Source organism: Gymnogyps californianus, chromosome Z (genome assembly GCF_018139145.2).
Source record: "Gymnogyps californianus isolate 813 chromosome Z, ASM1813914v2, whole genome shotgun sequence".
Classification (NCBI taxonomy): Eukaryota; Metazoa; Chordata; class Aves; order Accipitriformes; family Cathartidae; genus Gymnogyps; species Gymnogyps californianus.
Window position 1 is genome coordinate 48,100,982 of NC_059500.1, and position 20,606 is coordinate 48,121,587.

Sequence of the window (20,606 nt, forward strand, 5' to 3'; positions counted from 1 at the left end):
AAAGCTGGGTCCTAGAAGCTGATAAGAGCAAATAGGGCATTTGTCATCCAGGCTCATAAAAGCTGCATGTGTACCCTGCCCAAATTCAGACTAATATCCCTTATTTGTGCAAAGCTATGTGTGCAGAATTGCAGATCTCTGCTAGGGTGAGATGTACTTCTGGGTTTGACACTTTCTTTTCACTTGCCTGTGAAAATGCAGGCTTTGATTAATATCCAGTATTTACTTTTAGCAATTCAATTCCCATTTCTAACATCATTATTTTACTAGTGGCACAATAGCAGCTTCCTTGTTTATCTGTCATATTGATAGTATAATTAATTTAATTTAAATCATTATAGGTTTAGATTCAGGCTTGATGAAAGCTATCATCAAATTTCTTTGACTTTACCCACTTCTACTGTGTCAGAACTGGGTCAGTCTCCTATGCTTCTGCATTATATTATGATATCTCCAGGGGAATTAATGAGGGCTAATGGAGTAACAGTCATGCATAAATAATACATTTCCCTGAAAACCTAGTCATACCAAGACTGCAAGAGACATTTAATCACATTAGAAACACCATGTCAAATAATGGTTAGATAGCTGAAGCAAAGTGAAGATTATCTTGACTGTGACTACTCCATACAGAGTTTCCAAGTACAGATATATAAATTATATCAGTGATGCCATGTAAGATATAGGTCTATTTTTTTCTGAATAAGAATATCCCTACAGGAGCTGAACCACCTTTGATTTGTTTTAACTTTCATGAATGTCTCTGCATAGACAAGATGTGAAAAAAATCACTTGCATGATCTGAAAACTGTATGACATAATGCCTACAAATCAGATTAATTTCCTTCAAGTGCGTTACAGCTCACTAGCACCCACAGTGAGAAAGGTCCTGCTGAGGAACCCAGATATCAGAAGAAATGCCAGAATTCCCATTCATATCTGCTCATAACATATTTTATATTCACTCAATACTCAAGCGGTATCCAAATCTGCATGCCTTCACCTATTTTGAAAAGAACATGTGAACTGCCTGGATGTGAAAAGGGCTGGATCTTAAAACCAGGTATGAGGCAACCAATTTGAAAACCAGCCTTTACTACTTTAAAGCCTTTTTAACTTTATGAATCACCAGCTCACACGTTGCCATGGGCTGTACTCTGATTAAAGTTAATTTATAAACTGAGCAATTTGGAGCTAGGTCACAACTTGTAGAGGAAACCGCCAGGAAAATCTCAGGTGTGAAAGGAAGTTATATTGAGGTTCGTTGCTCTTTTTGAGATGGACAGCCATTGCCAGTGTATAGCATAAAAATAATTCTTTTGCTGAAATGCTGTATTTCAAATGGAAGTATGAGCAAAATGGAGACCTCTTGTGAACACCAAAACTTATGTGGTATGTACGAAATGTGTTTTAATCTTCCTGTACTTGGTAGTCTCTCAGATAATTTTATGCTATTACTAGAAATTTTGATGAAATTAAATAAATTTCCTATTTCTCCCCAAGGTTTCTGCAGAGCTTTTTGCTTTACTCTGTTAGATTATCTGTCTTAATAGATATCCAGAGCTCTGGGAATATGTATGAAGTTTTCATTAAAAACCCTTATGAGTGATTAACTAAAACCTGAAATAAAAAATGCTCCCAAGTTCACTGCTTTTTTCTTCTTTTTTCCCTTCACTACCTAGGGAAATCTTTCTTCCATCTTTTAGAGGTAATTACATTCAGTAAAAAGTTTGGTAGTGTTTGCAATGGAGTCACATGTTTTAAAATGAAAAACATTACTCCAGATCTCTTATATTAGTTTTCAGTAGCTCTTACATAAAAACATTACATAGGCTGGACTCTTAATGAAAGCAAAAGATCAGACAAGGAAATATTAAAGTGCTCCTGAAAAAATACACAGTTCATGAGAATAATAACTTTCGTCTCTATGAGCAGAAGAACCATAGGTTTGGCTGAGTTGAGATGAGAATTTGCCATTTCTATAACATTATTTTCACTCTTCGTCAAGGCTGCAGAGAACTCACCGCAAAAGATGAAGGTATGGATGAAAATATGTCACCATTCCCCCAGAAATCTGCAGAGAGTTAGCAAGGAACAGGAAGGCAGAATTGTTTCTTTTGCATCCACCCGTAACATGAACAAAACACAGAGGGGAGGTTTTGGAACAGCTGTTATCAGGGATGCCAAAGATGCAACACCCTAGGAGAGACCCAGCTATCAGGAAAAGTAGATTCACTTAGGCTGCAGAGCTAGAAAAGCCTGCCCAGACACTGACCTATGGGCATACTCATCTGACTGGGGGTGGTTGAAGACTCGTCATGAAAATAAGCACCAGGGAAGATACTGCTTGATCAGCTTGGTAGGCAAAGGAGCGAATAGGGATATTGTACCTCTAATCTACAGCTCAGAGTAATGGTTTAGTGGACACAGTTTGAAACAAAATACTGACATTTTTGAATCAGAGGTCTGGGGAATATTTCACTCTCTGAAAAGTTTTGAAACGTCAACTCCTTGTCTTGGTTTGAAACTAGAACCAATGCTAAAATTCTGAAGTTTCTGTGGGATGGAAACTTCCTTTTCCAATGCATTCTAGTCCTGATCTTAATATATCCTGGGGGGTTTAGGGAGATGAATTCTTTTTCAATCCATAAAGGGCTGGGAAGGAAGCCCCCACCAGGAATGAAAATGGATTACTGCAACAAGTTGTGCCTGGAAATGTTCTGAAGTAAGCAGTTTTCATACTCATTTCTATTACATGTTAAGCTTCCTCCCGTTAAAGCAGGGTAATGAAGCACAGACTTTCCACACTGAAATCTTTTGAGTTTCAAATTGCTGAAGTGCGGTCAGAGGCCTGAACTGCAGATTGTTACCACACAAAATGTCAGAAGCAGCTTCATTAAGTTCCCTGACAATCTAATCCAAACCCCATTAAAATAAAGAAAATGCACTTGTAAGTTCAATAGGCTTTGGATGAAGCTCTTGCATATTTCTAAAGGTGTTCCTATGAAGCTCATTGCTGTTGTGGTTAAATGCCCTTATAACAGTAAAGGCAGATCATGCAGAGCTCTGGAGGTCTCTCAGTATATGGAAGATGTCAGCCATGCAGTACCAGAGTGAGAAAATCACAGGTGAGTACCAGCTCCCTGCCCAGTTCTTTACCACCTCTAAAGTGAGCTGACTTTTTATTCTCCTTAAGGGTTTAGCATAAAAAAGTCAGCAACAAAAAGCCAGAATAATAACAGCTAATCCCTATTTGGCTGAACCTGTATTGTTTTCTGGCATAAGATACCACAGTTCTGCTCAGAGGTAAAGATTCCATATTACATTTTAGGCTGAAGTCCCATACTCCATGCTGAGTTTGATTCTTCCCCCCGCTCCCACTTTTACTCTACTGACAGCCAGTGAGTTGGCAAAATGGAAAAATAAGGATATTCCTGACTCTGAGATACATTCGCAAAATAATTTTTACAGGACACTGCAAGAAAAAAAATGCTCATCAAGTTAGCAGAGCAACTGCTTATGTATAGTTTAAAGGCATCAGGCTGAAAGTCCCACAACAGGAGTTGGAACTAACTCACTGAGTGCGTGCACGAATGTTATGTGTGTATGTGTTCCCTTTGTGGACTTGAACTCTGGCTCAGTTTAGCAGATTTTTCCAGAAATAAAACTGGACCAGCAATGACAGGTTCTGCTTCAGCCCTGCTAGCCTGGAAATGCCCTGAAGTAAGAAGTTTTCATAATAATTTCTATTCAGTATTAAGAAACTCTGGGCAGGAAATAATGTAATAAAGCAAGCTTGCAAATCTAGCCAATTATAAATAAATCTTTCTGTTTTTCAAAGGGCATGTCTGCAGTTCAAACACAAGAAGTTCTGAGAATCTGAGAAAAACAAAGTTGCCCTTCACATGGATACTAGCGTGGGGCTCAATCTGGGACTTGTGTTGATTGTCACTGCTCAGCTGAAGAAAGTTTTGGATCAGAGCCACTGTTTCAACTGGGTCCAAAATCCTGTTTTACAATCAGAATGAAGAACTGTTGTACTCTTTAAATTATTGTGGAGAGAATAAGCTCCAGGCTGTACAGCAAACTGGAACCAGACTGGTGCCTGTGATACAGGGACTCGCCACCCCTGCCGAAGTGATATCTGCCCTTCCGTTCACTGACATCTTATGATGACAGTTCACAGCCTCAGCATTTTTCTGGCCCAGCCTGCTGACATTATCCTGTGACAAGTAGTCTTCTGCAGGACCAAGCACCAGGCAGGATCATCCTATGTCCCAAGAAATTTAGGTGCAAGCACATCACAATCAGCAACTATAATTGAAGACCATAAGATGATTTTCACAATGGCAAGGCAATTTGTAACTGTGCTGGTAACAGCAGGCCCAGTGACATGTGCAATCAATGTACTCGCTTGGCACTTGAGCCAAACACAACTTGCAACTGTTCAGGCAGTGTAAACAAACTTCAGTCACTGATGAGCAGCCAAATTGTTAAATATAACTACTGGAGTGACTGAGATCCACCTTCCAACACACTAAGCATGTGGCTGGCCAGCTCAGTGATTTGTTGTTGCTTGTTGCCCTATCTACTACTGATCCACTGGAACTGATTTGCAGCTCCTGCTTGGTATCTGCCCCTTCAGCCCAGCATGGCCAGCTAGCCTGGGTTCTCTGCTATTACTATTTTTAAACCCAGACCAATATCCTCATGGAGCCTCACCCGACCAGCACGGCAGACACAATACATTGAGAATCAGTGGTTCAGCCAAAGCTCTACAAGCAAACACCCAGCAGCAGAAGGAACTCAAGAGAAATTCCTATTTCTCAGGTTTCCCTCAGGGAAAAGAATAAATGTAACCTCATTCTGAAACCACCCTTGATTTAAAAAGAAGCAATTAAATCAATTTAAAAGCTACAACTTCTAAATGAGGATTTATAGAGGCATTAAAATCTTGGACGTGGGAAAAAGGCAACTCCTAGCCTTATATGCAAATTTCATTAGAAGGAATCTTCCTACATAAAAAAGACTGAATTTTTCAGGTTCAGTCATACATAACCAACTAATTTATTGTGTGAGCCAGCATAGGAGAGCCCACAGATGTGGAAACGAAGCCATACCTAGTTCATTCTCTGATGATACAGAAATCCAGAGGCTGCCATTCTGTAAGGAGCAACGTTTAAACAGAATTAAGTTCCAAGACTTTATAAACAGATGACAAGAGGAAGAAAAGAGGCTATTCACTTACCCATTTCACTGACACTTTTCTTTGTTTTTGGCTGGATTTGGGTTCATATGTCTATATTCTGCCAGAGTAAGAATGAGTTTCTTCTTTATGCTTGCATGCTTGTGCTCTTATTGATGGAGGAGAACAAAAAACCCTAACTTTTTTTTAGTCAGTGCTCTATAGCAGGCCATTATTGAAATGCTTGATTTTCTCCAGAAAGATAGCACACATTGTCTGGATAGATAGCTTATTTAGCATTTCCAGGGGAAAGATTTGCCAGGTTTTGTAGAAGATGAAAATACTACAACAGAAGGTGATTGTAAAGGCCATTGTAAGAAGTCAAAACTCATCAAGGTAGCTATCCTTCAGCTTCCTTAGAACAACGTGCTTGAGAAACCAAAAGTAAATTCTATGAAGTCTGCCCTCTGCACCCATTCTCTTCTCCTAGACTATGAAGTACTGAACTATAAAAGCATTTAACTGGCACTTGTGACACATTACATTTGACTGTGACCCTTTGTCATCTCTGGTGACTTCATGACATGCTTGATATCGCCACTCAGACATATCTTCTGTTGGGTGTACAACTTCCTTCTCTCAGACAGGCTTCTTTTGTTGACAGGAACCAGTCCTCTGTCGGCTGGATCAATGGGGATCCAGCTGCAGTGCTCTGCTACTAACAGTGCCAGCACAGACTTTCTGGTGCTTCAGGCAGTCACATAATCTGTGTTATCAAGGAACAGACTTCACCCACAATTCAAATACTTGAGAGAGACTGCATGTCCCTAAGCCACTGCTGAAACTGCTTCGTCTATATGATATTGCAACCTGCTGCTCAGTGTGTAGGAGGAGTGCATGCAGGCTGTATAAGAAGACGCTTGGGATGACAGAGGAAACTAGCTAAAACGCCTGCAGCCCCCCTGTCCTGGATCTTCACAGTAACTGGAAGCCTTGCCACAGTCTTCAGTGAGAACCACGCATCTGTTTTGGTGGGGACTCTCAAAACTCCCCAGCCAGTGCAGACATCTTGCCATCTTCACACAGCACTAAACCCTCTGTGCCAATCTACACACCTCAGGTTTTTAGGTGTGCTAAGGAAATACATGGACACAGATGACTTCCTGGTAACTGTAACAGGACTCTTAGGAGTCTCCAAACTGCTTTTTCGATTTTCTTCTTTTTGCTAAGCCCCCAAATTACAAGGTGTTTCCTGCCCAGCAAAGGGAGGTGCTCTGTGTGCTGCTGGTCACATACCCACAGTAGACAGTTTGTCTACTTGGGAGTAACAGCAGGTATTGTTTCTGTTGAAAGACTAGAACAAAATATCTCTGCAGTGGTGCCAACCTCTGTTGGACCATAAAGTGGAAAACTGATAGCTCAGGGCAGGGGAGTGGAGTTCTAACAATGCAAATGCAGATTCTTTCACGCAATAAACATATCCCCATTTCCTTGCCACTCTCTGCCACAAAAATGTTGTTACCTGGCATAAGGATAGCAATTTAAGCATTTGACTGTTACACTTATGAGTCATTAGGTTCTCCACCCCACTCCTTTCTGTGTGCTGGAAAGATGTCGTGCTGGGGGAAAAGCTACTTCTTTCATCTCAGAACAATGATATTCATCAACAAGAAAAGAAAATTAAGATTTGTTATCCACAGAACACTAGATAGAGGAGGATGGAGAGTATTAGACAAAAAGTTCAAACAGCACTTCAGGTGTTCAGCCTGACAAAGTTCAAAAGCACCTGACCCTCAGAAATCAAGAATTCAGTACTTTCTGAAAGGTTATCTCCCCAGAAGGCATCTAGGTTTCAATACACTCTAAAAAAAGATGGATTCATTTTGAGCATTTAGGCCCAGGAGCTTGGTGGAGACATCAGGAACTGAAAAGCTGTTATAATCATCATGCCAAAAGGCTGGGCTAAATTGAAAGATAACGTAGAACTGATCCTGTTATAATGCCTTCTACATGTCTGAGGAAAAATAGCCACCCGCTTGCCTAAATAATACAGTTATTATCACACTTTTCACATTTTTCTTCTGGTGTTCTATAGCTCAGAAAAAAAACCCCAACAGACAGCTATAAACAGGAGCCAGAAATAGCTGAACTACAGGAGACTGAAATCCCAGCAACGTGTAAATACCTAGATCTTTTTTCCCCAATGCTTTCCTTTGTTTTAACCTGACTTCTGTCATAGGCTTGGCAGAAGAAAAAGATCATTACTGGAAGCTGTCATGGGGGACTGAATGCCTCTAAAAATAAATACACACTGGTAGAAACACAAATGATGCCTGTTTGTAGAGAATTAACGGAACAAAGGCCATTCATTTCTCTACTTTGCCATCAAAGGGGCAAATGACAGGCACTTTTAGTCCGCGTGTGAATGTAAAACAGCAACACAGGTAAAAATCTCTTTCTGGAAATTATTGTCTCTCAGAGTTTTCACAGTTAGATAATATGGCAAATTAAAGTGCAGAAAAATGAGATCTTGTCAAAATAAAGCACATGATCCCCAGTGTTACCGGTAGCAAGCATGGATGAGAATAGTCTCTAATATTAGAGCAATGAGTGTTGCAGGGTGGAAATATGCAGGCCATTTTCTTCCAGGGCTTCATACAAAATACAAAAATTAAATTGAGACAAAACCAAGTATGAAGACTGTGATAACAGGAAGAACAAGTGAAAGGGATAAGGAAAACAGAAAAAGCCAAAAATGAAAATGGAATATTTCCCCTTCAGCAGAAACAGAGAGAGAAATCCAAGATTTTTTGATTGTGGTAGGGAAACTGGATAACAGGAAGGAGATTTTGTTTTCATTAGTAAAAGTCCCAGTAGGTTTCATGGATTATTGGTGTTTGGGGCACAGGCCTGTCAGAGCATGAGGGGCCATGCTCCTCTACCCAGTGCTGCAACCTAGCCAGCATTTGTCTAGAATCCAAAATGTGAAAGTGTGAGGGAAGAAAGAGCTGCCGTAACAGGCGGCTGCTTGAGTGAACAAGCAAGGGAGAACACGCAGTTAGACATATGGAAGTCAGTGAGGGGACATGTCAGGAAAGGTCACCGTCCACAATCAAGTGAAGTCATCAGGTGAGAGAGGATAAAAAATGTGTGGTGACAGAGAACAAAACAGATGAATTAGCAATCACAGAAATGGAGAAGAAGTCCATGCATTTACCAAATTACTGTATGATTTTGGTGAGCAACATATAAGGCTGGTTCTTCATCAGGATGTTGTCTAATGAAATGAATGAAATATGACAGGAATTTTTCCAGGTGAATTTCCAGCAACCCACTGATAGTACTGTGCTCTGGAATAACCCCTCTGGAGCAGGAGCCTCTTGAAAAACAGAGGGTGGTGGCAGCTGCCTGTCTATCTGACCCCTCAGGTGACTGAGAAATGGATGCTCCAGAAATTAGACCAAATCCTTGTTAGAAGCAAGGGCATTAAATTTAACTATCACATTTTTGCCTGAAAACATCCAACTTATTTTAAATTTGCTAGAAGTTTTAGTACAGTTTATTAGAATGGAAAGAAATTGGGGGCGGGGGGGACTCTGGTGCTGCTCAGTTTAGTTCCTGTCAGCATGTGACAGAAATTGTCATTCTTTCTGAAGAGCCAACCACTTCATTCTGCTTGTGCAGCCTTCTCACACACGAAAAAAGGGAAAACTCAACACCTTTCAAACCTGCAAAAAATGGAGAAGAGAGATAGGACAGGCACAAAAGCTTCAGCTCTTTCAAGCTAACTAAGAAAAAAGAAGGAAAGAAAAAGAGAAAGAAATAGAGCAAGAAGGAGAGAAAGGAGAGAAGGAAAGGAAGAAGGGGGGAGAGAGAGAAAGAAAGGAGAGAAAGAAGGAAGGAGGGAAGGAAGGAAGGAGGGAAGGAGGGAAGGAGAGAAAGAGAAAGAGAAAGAGAAAGAGAAAGAGAAAGAGAAAGAGAAAGAGAAAGAGAAAGAGAAAGAGAAAGAGAAAGAGAAAGAGAAAGAGAAAGGAGAGGAGAGGAGAGGAGAGGAGAGGAGAGGAGAGGAGAGGAGAGGAGAGGAGAGGAGAGGAGAGGAGAGGAGAGGAGAGGAGAGGAGAGGAGAGGAGAGGAGAGGAGAGGAGAGGGGAAAGAAGGAAGGAACAATCCAGAAAAGATCCATGTTGTTTCCTTTTCAGAGAGATTAAACATTAGGTGTGAGCTGCATGAAGCAGAGTGGAGAAATCAGTGTTCTAACACACATGCTCAGTGCAGTGATTCCCTTTTTGTTGCCACGATGATGTAAAGTGTAATGAGAATCGACAACCTTGATTTCAAATAAAAGCATAATATGAGATATTTTAAAAGAAATAGAACTGTCAATTTTTCTGACATAGAAATGTATCATTAAGATAGTAAATATGCAATACTATAAACAATGAACCTTTACTGCTAATAATGGAGACAGAAGTTTTTTAAAGCTCTTGTCCTCAGTGAATGTCAAGGTAAGCAGGAAACTCTTGTTTTTACTTCAGTGTAAACAGTCATTAGTGAGTCCGAAATGCTGCTTCTGCAAAGCATGGACAATTTCTTCTGAGTTTCACAAGTGCAACGGAGGATAACTGGCAAAGTGAGACCAGTAACTCCAACTTTGTGACTCCAACAGCAGTATGCAGAAATTGCTCATACCCTCAAAAACCCAGTAATGGATTTAAAGTACAGGAATTTATTTTAAAAACAGGGAAAATTAAACTAGAAATCAGAAGTTTTAAGACGTGTTGCGCTCTGGATCCCCATTAATTTTATCCATTTAGACATTTCCTAAGGTGGAACATTAAACCCCTATTTCTTTTAAAGAGCATTCTATTGACTTTAACATGGTGGTTCAAGCTACTTGCCATATACCAATGGGGTACACTGTATCCTGAGGCAAACTCAAAATGAGACCCAAAGATTACATCTGAGAAGTAACCTGTATTTCTTTAAAAAAGGAAAAAGAAAAAGGGACCCAAATAACACAGATATCCATAGAGAAAGGAATTTTAAATGGTTAGGAGGAACAAGAAAATTAGGAAGAAATAAAAGGCATTACAAAAAGAGTTTTTAATTTACAAAATGGTGTTGCTCCATCTCTGTCACCTATGGATTTAAAAGTAAAACTCCAGAAAGAAAAAACAATGCTCAGAAATTAATTCCCATTAATTTCTTAGGTGTTTTACACAAAGAACAATGGCAAAATACAGCCCATCTCTTCACAGAAGAGAAATACATTTGTGTTTACGTAATATGGGGAGAGGCAAGACACACACAGCTTGCATGATTCCTGAACTGGCACAGTCATGTGTACTGTCCTATGCCATGAAGCGTGTCTGAATCAGCAACTGCATAACCTCTCCCATACCCTAGCTCTGTAAATAAAAATAATTTAAACGTCTTTTTAAGAATCTCTAACCATACTCTTCATTGAATCAAAGATTAAGGGATACAGCTTGATTTACACACAAAGGTGGCTTTGCTTGTCCTGAATACAATTGGAAGTCTCTTCTGACTTTAACTGGTAGGTGGCCAGCACATAGAACAAAGACTTCAGCTCAATAACTAGTAATTAAACAAAGACTCATAAATATGCCACTAAGCTGGTAATTCTAAACCTCCAAACAACATGAAAAATGAAGGGATAAATATGAGAGAGGGATCTTGTAATTTCCAAATATTGCATTTTGTGAACAAATGCATATTTGCAACGAGAGTGAAAACCAGCACCTTTTAATCAGGAAAGAGTACTGAGGCACACAGAAGGCAATACAACTAACTCTTCATTTCTGCCATTAATAACCTCAGGAACAGCTTGTGAGCGCACAACAGGCCACGGGTTGGCCCAAATCTCACATGCTAAGAAATAACGCTGTGGTTAGTTCAGAGAGCTGACACAATTGTTTGATCCACTGGGAAAAATGCACTATGTCTACGTAAGCATACACTGATCTTAACATCACTTTTACTAATTCAGGATTCTTGCACAGACTATAATTGAATAGGCATGTTTATATGCTTTATAAAATGTTCTAGATGAACGACATTCCATTCCTTCTTGGTTGCCAACTACAGTGTAAAAAAATCATACCTAGGCGTGTAATCAGAACATACTATGAAACTCCATATACTTCTCTGTAATAAAGACCCAGTCAAATAATAGTTGGATCAATGCAAGCCCACTAGGATGGCAAACTTAAGTTGTTTTCAGTAGTTTTGCTCTGAGCAATCCAGAAAATATACCTCTTCATCCCTGAGATAGTGTAATTACTTCTTGCAAAGAACCTGTTAACATAATTCTACTCTTTAATCTTCAGGACCTTAGACTGAATACAAATCTTGGGAGACTGCATTTTTTGCAGTTGTGACAAACCATGCCTTCGTATTATTACAGCTCTCTGCTGCCCTGCCCCAAATCACGCAGTTCAAGATACATCTCATGAAAATGTTGTTGAACCTCCAGGATCTTTATGAACTCTCACAAACTACTGAGACCTGTGATTGTTATGTTTAGAGCCTGTTAACCATTTTAGGTAAGTGGTAGCCTGCGGCTACTACTGCAAATGCATAGAAATAACTTCTAAGATCATATTTTTGTCTCTTTTGAAATTTACATGCATTCACTATGCTTACAGAAGAAAGCTTATTCACACATATGTTACAGAGCAAGAATGCTCCACTTTGTTCTTCTATAATGCTGCTGTTTCCCGTTCTTTTAAAAGACCCTTTACAGAGGCCAAAGAAGAACGTTGCTTTCAAGGAAGGTTCACTATTAATTCTGGCAAATTTCATACTGTTTACCTTTCTGGACTGCTTAGGTAGTATTAGTTATTGCTGTGATAGATAGTAAAGCAGCTGCTATCCTAAAGCACACAATTAGGGCAAATCTAGTTATGAACTTTCTAATGCAGTACCTCTACTGTCATAAAGATATGACTGGCTAGCAGGGATGCACTGTGACAAGAATACTTTGAGTTGCTTTAAATTTAACACACCCAAAAATATAAAATTATTCACTGTGAGGAATGCAGCATGAGCATTTGTATTTTAATTTTTTTTGGCCAACCTCAAAAATGATGCAGTAATTGTAAATTATATGGAAAATGTTGATGAAGAAACTGAATGCTGAAGATCATGGAAAATATAAAGTCATTGTGTTCATGCATTAAAAATTATTCTACCATTCTAGAGTATATAAGGAAAGGGTTAGTTTAACTGAAATCCCTCAGGGACACTAGTGCTAGTGTACTTGTCTAATTTCAAAATACTTACCTTATCCATAGAGACAGTTAAGAAATAACATCAGTCTTCATAGTTGTAATAGTGCAGCTACCTTCAGCCTTCCAGGAGTAAGAAGTGTCATGAGAATGCAAATGAGTGTGTTTTAGTAGTGGATGTTTATGAGCTCTGTTCCTAAGGGATGGTTTTCTTGGAAAGGTATGCTTCATATTTGGACCAAAACAGAAACCAGCCTGACAGAGCTTGAATGCACTACTCCTAATTTCCAGGCCACTATAGGCAGAATACTTTGAATCATTTTCCCACCCAGATTCCTGTGCCTCCAGTTAAGTTTTTAAAAGATTAAAAAAATGCAGAAAAAGACTGAAATTAGTCTGTCTTGTTAGGCAATCTGGAATTTTGAGAAACTTGTGCACTTGGCTGAGGTCAAGAGGTCTAGATGATTGCCTTCTTCAGATCACAAATGAGATTAGCCCAGTAACTGCCTACTCTGTTTCATTTACTGCAGGACTGCTTCTTGCTCTGAACAGAAAATCAAAGAGAAAGGAAACAGGAAGGAAAGCTTCCAAATGCACATAAAGTGGCTGAAAATACACTAGAAAGCCAACAACACATCAAGTCTACATAGATTTGAAGGAGACTGGACACTGAAACATGAATCTAGACTCAACCTTTTATGAGATTCAGGTGTGTTCAGTACTTAACAGAGATGGTGCAAATGTCCTCCCCTCCATCAACCTCTAGCCTACATGTAGTTCAGGAGACTAAAGTCTGATGTAGATAGGTTCAAAAGAGCAGCAATATGTAAGTAAAAGCACGAATGTAATATAAAAACAAATTAGGACACCAATAAATTGGTTGAATGATCAATAGATCTCCATGCACTGTGAAGTGCAGGGTTAAAAAGTCCCTGTACCTCACTTTTAACAAACAGGGAAGCTGAGGCCCAAGAAGATACAGCAGCTTGCTTAGTCCTGTAGCAAATCAATGGCAGATTTTCCAGTTTAGTACCTCATCTACTGCTATGTGGTTTGTGACTTACAGGGAGCAATAATCCTCAAAGATAATGTAACTTCATAGACTTGGAAAACTTTGGTATGTCCAAATTAAAAGCTAAACCATTATTTTCTTATGGTGCTTTCAAATGAGATCTACTACTGCAGCTAACTATACAAAAGAGTTCAAAAACTGAGAATCCATTCCTCAAAAAAACCCCAAGGAAACAGCATAAAGTGAGAAAATAACCGTTGAATTTATATACCTCTTCCAAACAAGGTAGAAGAAGTCAACTTAAAAGAATGAAAACAGATGAATAAAATGAAGACCCTAAAATGATACAAGTATGGAGGAGGAGAAAGAGTGAGCGTGTGAGAGAGACCTGAGGGGAGGATTCATGAGGACAGGCATTAAGGCAGGGCTTCTCTCCTTACTTGGCACAAGCCACTGATGCACATGTCCAGGGATTCAGTGTAGCACCGGGTCCCATCCAGAACCTTTGGCGCCAGCTCCACAACCAGAGCCACTCCTCTGGCCTGGCACTTCAGTGAGCATGGGTTGTCGGGGTCGTTAGAGACGGGAAGCCACTCGTAAAACTGTCCCTGGTACTTGACGTCGTTGTGAGCAGAGCACTGCTGGGCACGGAAATCACCTGCTTCTGGTGGGCAGTCCTGCAGAAAAGAAAGAGGAAAATGTCAGCAGGTCTATTCGGGACAGCCAGTCGCAGTATCATGCAGCTGGCTGCGCTCCACAGCTGCCAGATGTAGAGAGTTTTTCTGTTTAGACTGATTGAAATAGCTACAGCTACACATAATTCAACTGGATAATTATACCTTTCTTTCTTCTTTCTGCAAAAGTATTGAAAGAACATCAAGGCCATGTGTAAATATGCTTGGGACATAAGAAATGCACTGTCCGTGTCTTAACCACAGCCCTGAAATACTCTTGCTGAATCTCTTTCCACTTGTGTACATGTGTGGAGAAGTGTGTGTGCACAGCCACTCTCTTCCAGCCAAATTTTCCTCTTTGTTTGAAGAGAAACAAAAAAGAATTATGTGATTTAATTGTTTGTTTATTTAAGCTCTCCTCACTAGCTCTTTTTTGCCTCAGTGACCTAAATCAGTTGGTAGGGCAAAAAGAATCAGAAAAATGTGATACGTATTTGCATTTCTTTAACCTAAGATTTCAAAACTCATGTAATTAGCAACTTACTATTATTTTACTGGGAAGACCTTTAAAAAGCCCCTTTGTTAATCCTTCAGGAGGTTTGTGAGACATATAAACCCTACTCTGAACCCAGTACACCTGATATAAAAAACAAAGACCACTCATATTACTTAAAGTCTCTTGTTGATGAGAACGTGAGGCTTTTCTTACCCACATATATTTTCTCGCCATAATTTAGCACTGAAAACTATGAGTCAAGTTCTCAAGAGAGCAAGAAGAGCTTCAAAATCATGAGACTTCAGGCAAAATAAACATAAGTTCTTTTTATTTCCTTTCCAGTTTTTGATCCTTGAAGAATGATATTTCAAATTTTCCTGTGCAAGCAACCACAAAGCCTAGAGATTCATTGTTTTTTTTAGAAGTAACCTGAATTTCTCACATAATTACGGGAATACAGGAGCTAAGCTTTAGGAAAAACATTAAACATCATGAAAACTGAGACAAAAAAGCAAATGTTGGCAATATGGCTGCCTCAGATTATTAAGGTCCCATAGTCCTCCACCTTGCTGCTGTAAGGAAATCTGCTCGTCAATGATACTTGGTCAAACACCAGGTGGAATGAATACCTGTTATACCCTTTGCTTGAGGACTGTAACATTTTTTTATAGAGAATCATAAATGTCAATTATAGACTACATAGGGAAGGATTTTGATGTATATACAACGACATAACTAGACAATATCCTTATAAGATGCCTGTATTCTCTCTTTGTCCTCAGACTACTTCATCCTATAGAAATTCAAGTATCATTACTGACAACCTTATTCACGGACTTCATATCCTCCCAGCTAGGAAAGTCTTGCTGCTGTTGAGGCAAAATATCTCTTCCGAGGTTTAAATAATCACCTCTGTTTCTCAGACCTTTTTCTACACCTTCATTCACTAACGCTTTTCTGCTTCTTTTAAACAGGGCAGATTATTGCAGCTTTCAATACGAATGGCATGGGGACACTTTATGACATTAAAGGATCATTGTTTAGTATTAAGGTCTAAAATAAAACCTGTCTTAAAAATCAAGCTTTCAAATCTCCTCTTGAAGCAAACTGGCAGAATCTTGGCTCAAACCCAGCATAACCAATCTGGCCTCTCATTCACTGTGTAGTGGCAATGTGGTTATGCCCATTTTGTTTGAATGTTGAATCCTGTTGGATCACACCACTCCAAACATTTCTTATAGTGAATGATACACACATACAAGCCATGGCCTTAAGCCACAGATCTTCAGTTAATTTGCTTTGTACCGTGACGGCAAATTTTCCGTTAATCTGCTTTGTATTTGAGTGTGATTGCAGCCCAAAAGTAATGGGTCAAGCTCCAGTCAAAAGTTCTGCTGTCTAAGTACAAGGGAATAGTGTTCCTACTACAAAAGGTTAAACGGATTAAGGCATAAGAGAAAAAAAGGATTTGGACTAAATCTTGCTCTAGAAAAATATGTATCAAAGAGCAATAATCCAGAGCTCATTCATCCTTTTTGAAAGTGGAGGGTGAAAGTCCAAGCTCGTAACTGGAATTTTACTGCTGGAGGACTTAGACAGCAGACAGTTTTTCTATTCATATGTTATGGAAGATTAAAAAAAAAAGTAAAACGTTGGAAGTATTTCAGTTTGATTTTAAAATCTCCAGAAAAACTTAGAGTCAAACAGGCCCTTTTTGTGATCTGGGCAAACTGTTGATACAGGACAAAGTTTCGACAGCAGCACAGAGTGAAGAGAGCAGAAAAATATGTGGGAAATTCATTATTCCTCTAAAGCTGTGTAATTAGAGAAAAAGTTGTCTTTATGTTCTGCTTCTAAACAGAGGATGAACAAGACAGTTACAGCTTGACCCGAGATCTGGTTTAGCTCTATTTTCAAATAGAGAAGAGACAAGCAAAGAGGAACACTATGGCCTTATTTCCTGCCACAAAATCTTCTGGTGCATACCCTTCTCTGAATTTTTCTGTCCATAAATGAATACAGTCAGGTCTATTGGCTTGGCTTAGGCTTGTTGCAGAGATCCAAGCCAACTCTCTTGTTTGGTTCAAGCTTGGCTCTACCTTCGAAACTTCCTGGCTTGCAACAGCTTTATTTTTATGAAGACAGAAAGGCCCAATAAAGCACACAACATACAGAGTTCATAATCCTGCTTTGTACAGTATTCAATACTATGTTTGTTGTGTTGGATTTTATTTTAAAATCAAAGAAAGAAAAAAAGTAAAGTCAACATAACAAGCTTTCAGGACACGGCAGGTGACCAGGACCGATGTTAAATACTTTCAGTCTTTGATATCATGATCAAAATAAAACAATGGATTTAAATAGCAGAGCTTGTGTTTAAAAAAGTTTTCATGTGAAACTTGAAGCCATTCAAAGAATACATTCAAGCAGTCAGAAATGCAGACATGCATACTTATCTTGGCACACAGATATGAAAAAGGGTCACAGTCTGGCCCTCCAATTTTCTCCTACTGAAATCCTGAATCCTAAATCTACCTGAAGGCGTTGAAGATCCCTTTCCCTCAGGGGGGAACTTTTCTTCCAGTTAAGAGAGCACATGTACTTGCACCTACACACATAACACCTGCATAACCTGTGTAAAGTTTTTTTATACCAAAATGGACAATGTTAAGAAAAGTAGTGGTCCAAATATTACCCATTATTAGACACAGGTTACTGAGACTGAAAAAGTAGGAACTGTACAGAACTTGGCACTGCTTATTACTCTCTTGTCCATGGGGTTTTTTTGCTTTTTAAACTTACTATTTATTGTTTCTATTATATGTCACTGGGGATCAAAGCCTCTTCGTGCTGGGCTTTGTGCAATCATATAATGAAAGACAGATATAAGCTCACAGCCTGTAAATGAGTATTCCAGTTGCTGAAATAACAGATAAGGCAAAGCCAGTGTTTTGTTGCATATTTGTTCAAGCAGTAAATTGCTATTTTCTTCTAAACACTTTGCACACCTTTAGATAAGAGCATTTCCTGTTTTGAGGCAGTCTTCCTGTGCCTCATTTCTGCAGTGCTGGCTCCTAGAGAGGAGAAACTGTAGACTCTGACTCCACAAAGTCTTTTCCCCCTTCAAAAAAATCAGCCTGCTTTTGGTATGTGCATGGGGGGTTGGTGGAAGGGGATCTTCTACAGCTGCCAGTTAGCACTGCTTCATTGGCCTGAGTGAAGTTACATTTTACTCCACCTAAGGGTCTGATCCTGGAAGCTATCTAACAGCATGCAGTTTGTCTACCTGCACAACAGATTGACAGGCAAGGGTGTGCCCACACTTTGAGACAGGCAGAAGTCACAGGCCAGCTCAGTGTAGCAGTGAACCGAAGGTAGCATATCTTTGCATGGGTTATGTAGTTCTGCGAGGTATTTTGCTAACCACATCTGCATGGCCTGTGTTTGGCTTGGAGCGTGCAGCAGCACTGGTATCTGGCCGCAAAAGCACTACAGTCCTGCTTCAGGTTACTCCAGCTTTGGTGCTATATTCAAATGTTACCAGTTTTGTTTTCTTTTGGAAATTATCTGTGGGCCCCTGCAGACATGAGGAACCGCTGCCATTGCACTCCTTGAAGAATCAGAAAGAACTAATAAGCTTGAAAGGCTCGTCTAAGTCCGTTTATCTTCAAGCTTCCTATTCATTAAGACTTTTTAGGGAAGAAAATTTCCAGTGAATAGGAAACAACTGTTCCTCCTCTAACTTTGTGAGTCCTAGATGGCTGTTTCATGACCTTTAGCTTGTGAAGGCTCATGAGATATTCCTGAAACACTGATCCTGTGCTGGATATCTATAATCTCCGTTCATCCTATCAGGTCAAGATTTCCTCCACTGCAATGAAAATATATATCATTTTAAAGATGATCAGAAACCCCTTTGATGTATGAAACCTATTTTAAAATAAACACAGGAGTTTCATCTTCACCTCTTCGGCACCTAATGCTGGCCATATTATTATGGCTTCATCCGCTTCCTCACGTCCAAAATATTTTTTTATCTTTACCTCCTATTTGACCCTATTGTAATTCATAAGGTCCATGGAGTTTTGCCATGTTTGAATCCCATTCAAAACAATTTCTATTAATCAACAAATCAGTGGAAAAGATAAGATGAATCCCAGATGTCCCTTGATGGTGATAGGCAGATCAGATTTCATGGGACAAAAGAGGGTCAGGCTTTTTAAAGTTTACTTAGTGGGTGAAATGTGGAAGATCATATCTAAGCTGCGATAGGTGGAAACAGTCAAGGAACCTTAAAACAGTTTACAATATATGTGCTTGTATATTTGCAGAGGCCAAGAATGATTTACTATACCTGGAGCTTTTCCTCTGTGCAAAAAATGGCTAAAACAACTGGATTACTCTGTGCAGCATCTGACAGAACAGCTTATTGAACCAGTTCCATGAAGTACGCACAGGATTTCAGCTGCACCGATTTCCCTACTGAGAAAGAAAGCCTGAGGTCCTCAAGTAGGGGCTTGCCCAAGACTAAGTAAGAAATTTAGATAAAAGCATAGAGACTTAGGAAATCTAGAAATTTAATGGAAACTCCACTCAGCCTTGAAGTCTTGTTGAGTGCCCTGCTTGAATTAAGTTTCTTGCAGCCAGATTTTTCACTAGTCTGTCAACTTCTAAATAGGTTAGGATCATGCTTAACTGCTTAGATCGAGAGGGGCTTATGCTGTAGCTTTCTCTGACAACCCCAAGACACTGCAATATCTGACAGAGAGGAGCATGAGAGAAATAATATGAAATTATGAATATAATAGAATAATATGAAATTATGAATTATTGAAATTATGAAATATTCCCCAAAGTAAATGGGGGAATATCAGCAGATGCTTCTACTCTGTATTAAATAAACATGGAGTGGAGAGGAGGGCTAAAACAGTCAGTGAAGTATAAATCTAAACCTCCATGAATATTTGTCATTAGAAATATTTATAAAATCAATTTTTGACAAAATAATGCTTTTTTTTTTAAAAGTATGTTCCCATCTTTGGCAAATAATTCAATATTCAGCTTTTCATGCCATTTTAAAATTTGTGTTTGTTCATACTTTTTAAATATTAAAGAAGTGGAGTGTTTAAATTAGATAGAGTAACTTGTATTTCAGCTTGAAAAACTTCCAAATATTTCAGTCAAAAACTAATACAAGTACCTAATATTAGAGTACACTTTCCTAAAAGTACCATGGGTGCCACATTGGCAGACCAAAAAGAGATATTCAAATTTTAAAAAATTGTTATTATGAGAAATAATGAATTTAAATCTATGAATCATCCAGAGTCCTGAAGAGTCCTGAACAGAGTCCTGAAATGCCACTGTCATGGAAGTGATCCAGATTGTTTGGTTGACAACGATTCTGAATGCCTTTATACAGAATGGCAGCAATGGGGGCTTTTTGTTCTATTTTTTAATAGTCAAAGATTCATAGGTCTGCTTGTTGAGAAGATCGCAAATCCAGAAGTCAAAACTGCTGCCATTAGCAACATACTAAAAGCACTTGTTTCCAAGTACAAAGCAATAATTCCTAGATGACACACTGATGTTTTAAAATGCACCCATTCAGAAATAAGATGGTAGTTATTAAAATCCAGCATTTTGAAGAACAGACTGTAGTCACAATAAATGATCTGAGTTTGGAAGAATTTCTACTTAAAAAGTGAACTGACATTAAGTAAATCTGGTATTAGTAAGGAGATATGTGTAGTGCTTATACTTTTTTTTTTTCATTTTTTTTTATTTTACTGCAAAATGCAAACTGGGAGGTTTGATTGCAAAAGACTTCACATGGCATTTCTAGCCACGCGAGGGTAGAAAAATTAAATCCTGCTAATCATTTTTGTAGCTCTGAAAAACTTTTACCTGGTGATGATGCTTCTCATACACACAAACCAATGCTTCTGAGAATTGTGCACTTATTTGGAAGTCTAGGTTTGACACTTTC

The 20,606-nt window shown here is 39.0% G+C and overlaps 1 protein-coding gene across 1 annotated transcript in view; it reads right to left on the bottom strand.

Annotated features, from left to right (window-relative positions):
* The window catches only part of ADAMTSL1 (ADAMTS like 1), a 458,108-nt gene that overhangs the window by 133,701 nt on the left and 303,801 nt on the right, over nucleotides 1-20,606 (bottom strand). Inside the window, exon 5 of the mRNA XM_050913597.1 lies at nucleotides 13,888-14,124. Coding sequence (XP_050769554.1) covers nucleotides 13,888-14,124 — 237 coding nt within the window. The remainder of the gene's footprint in view (nucleotides 1-13,887; nucleotides 14,125-20,606) is intronic.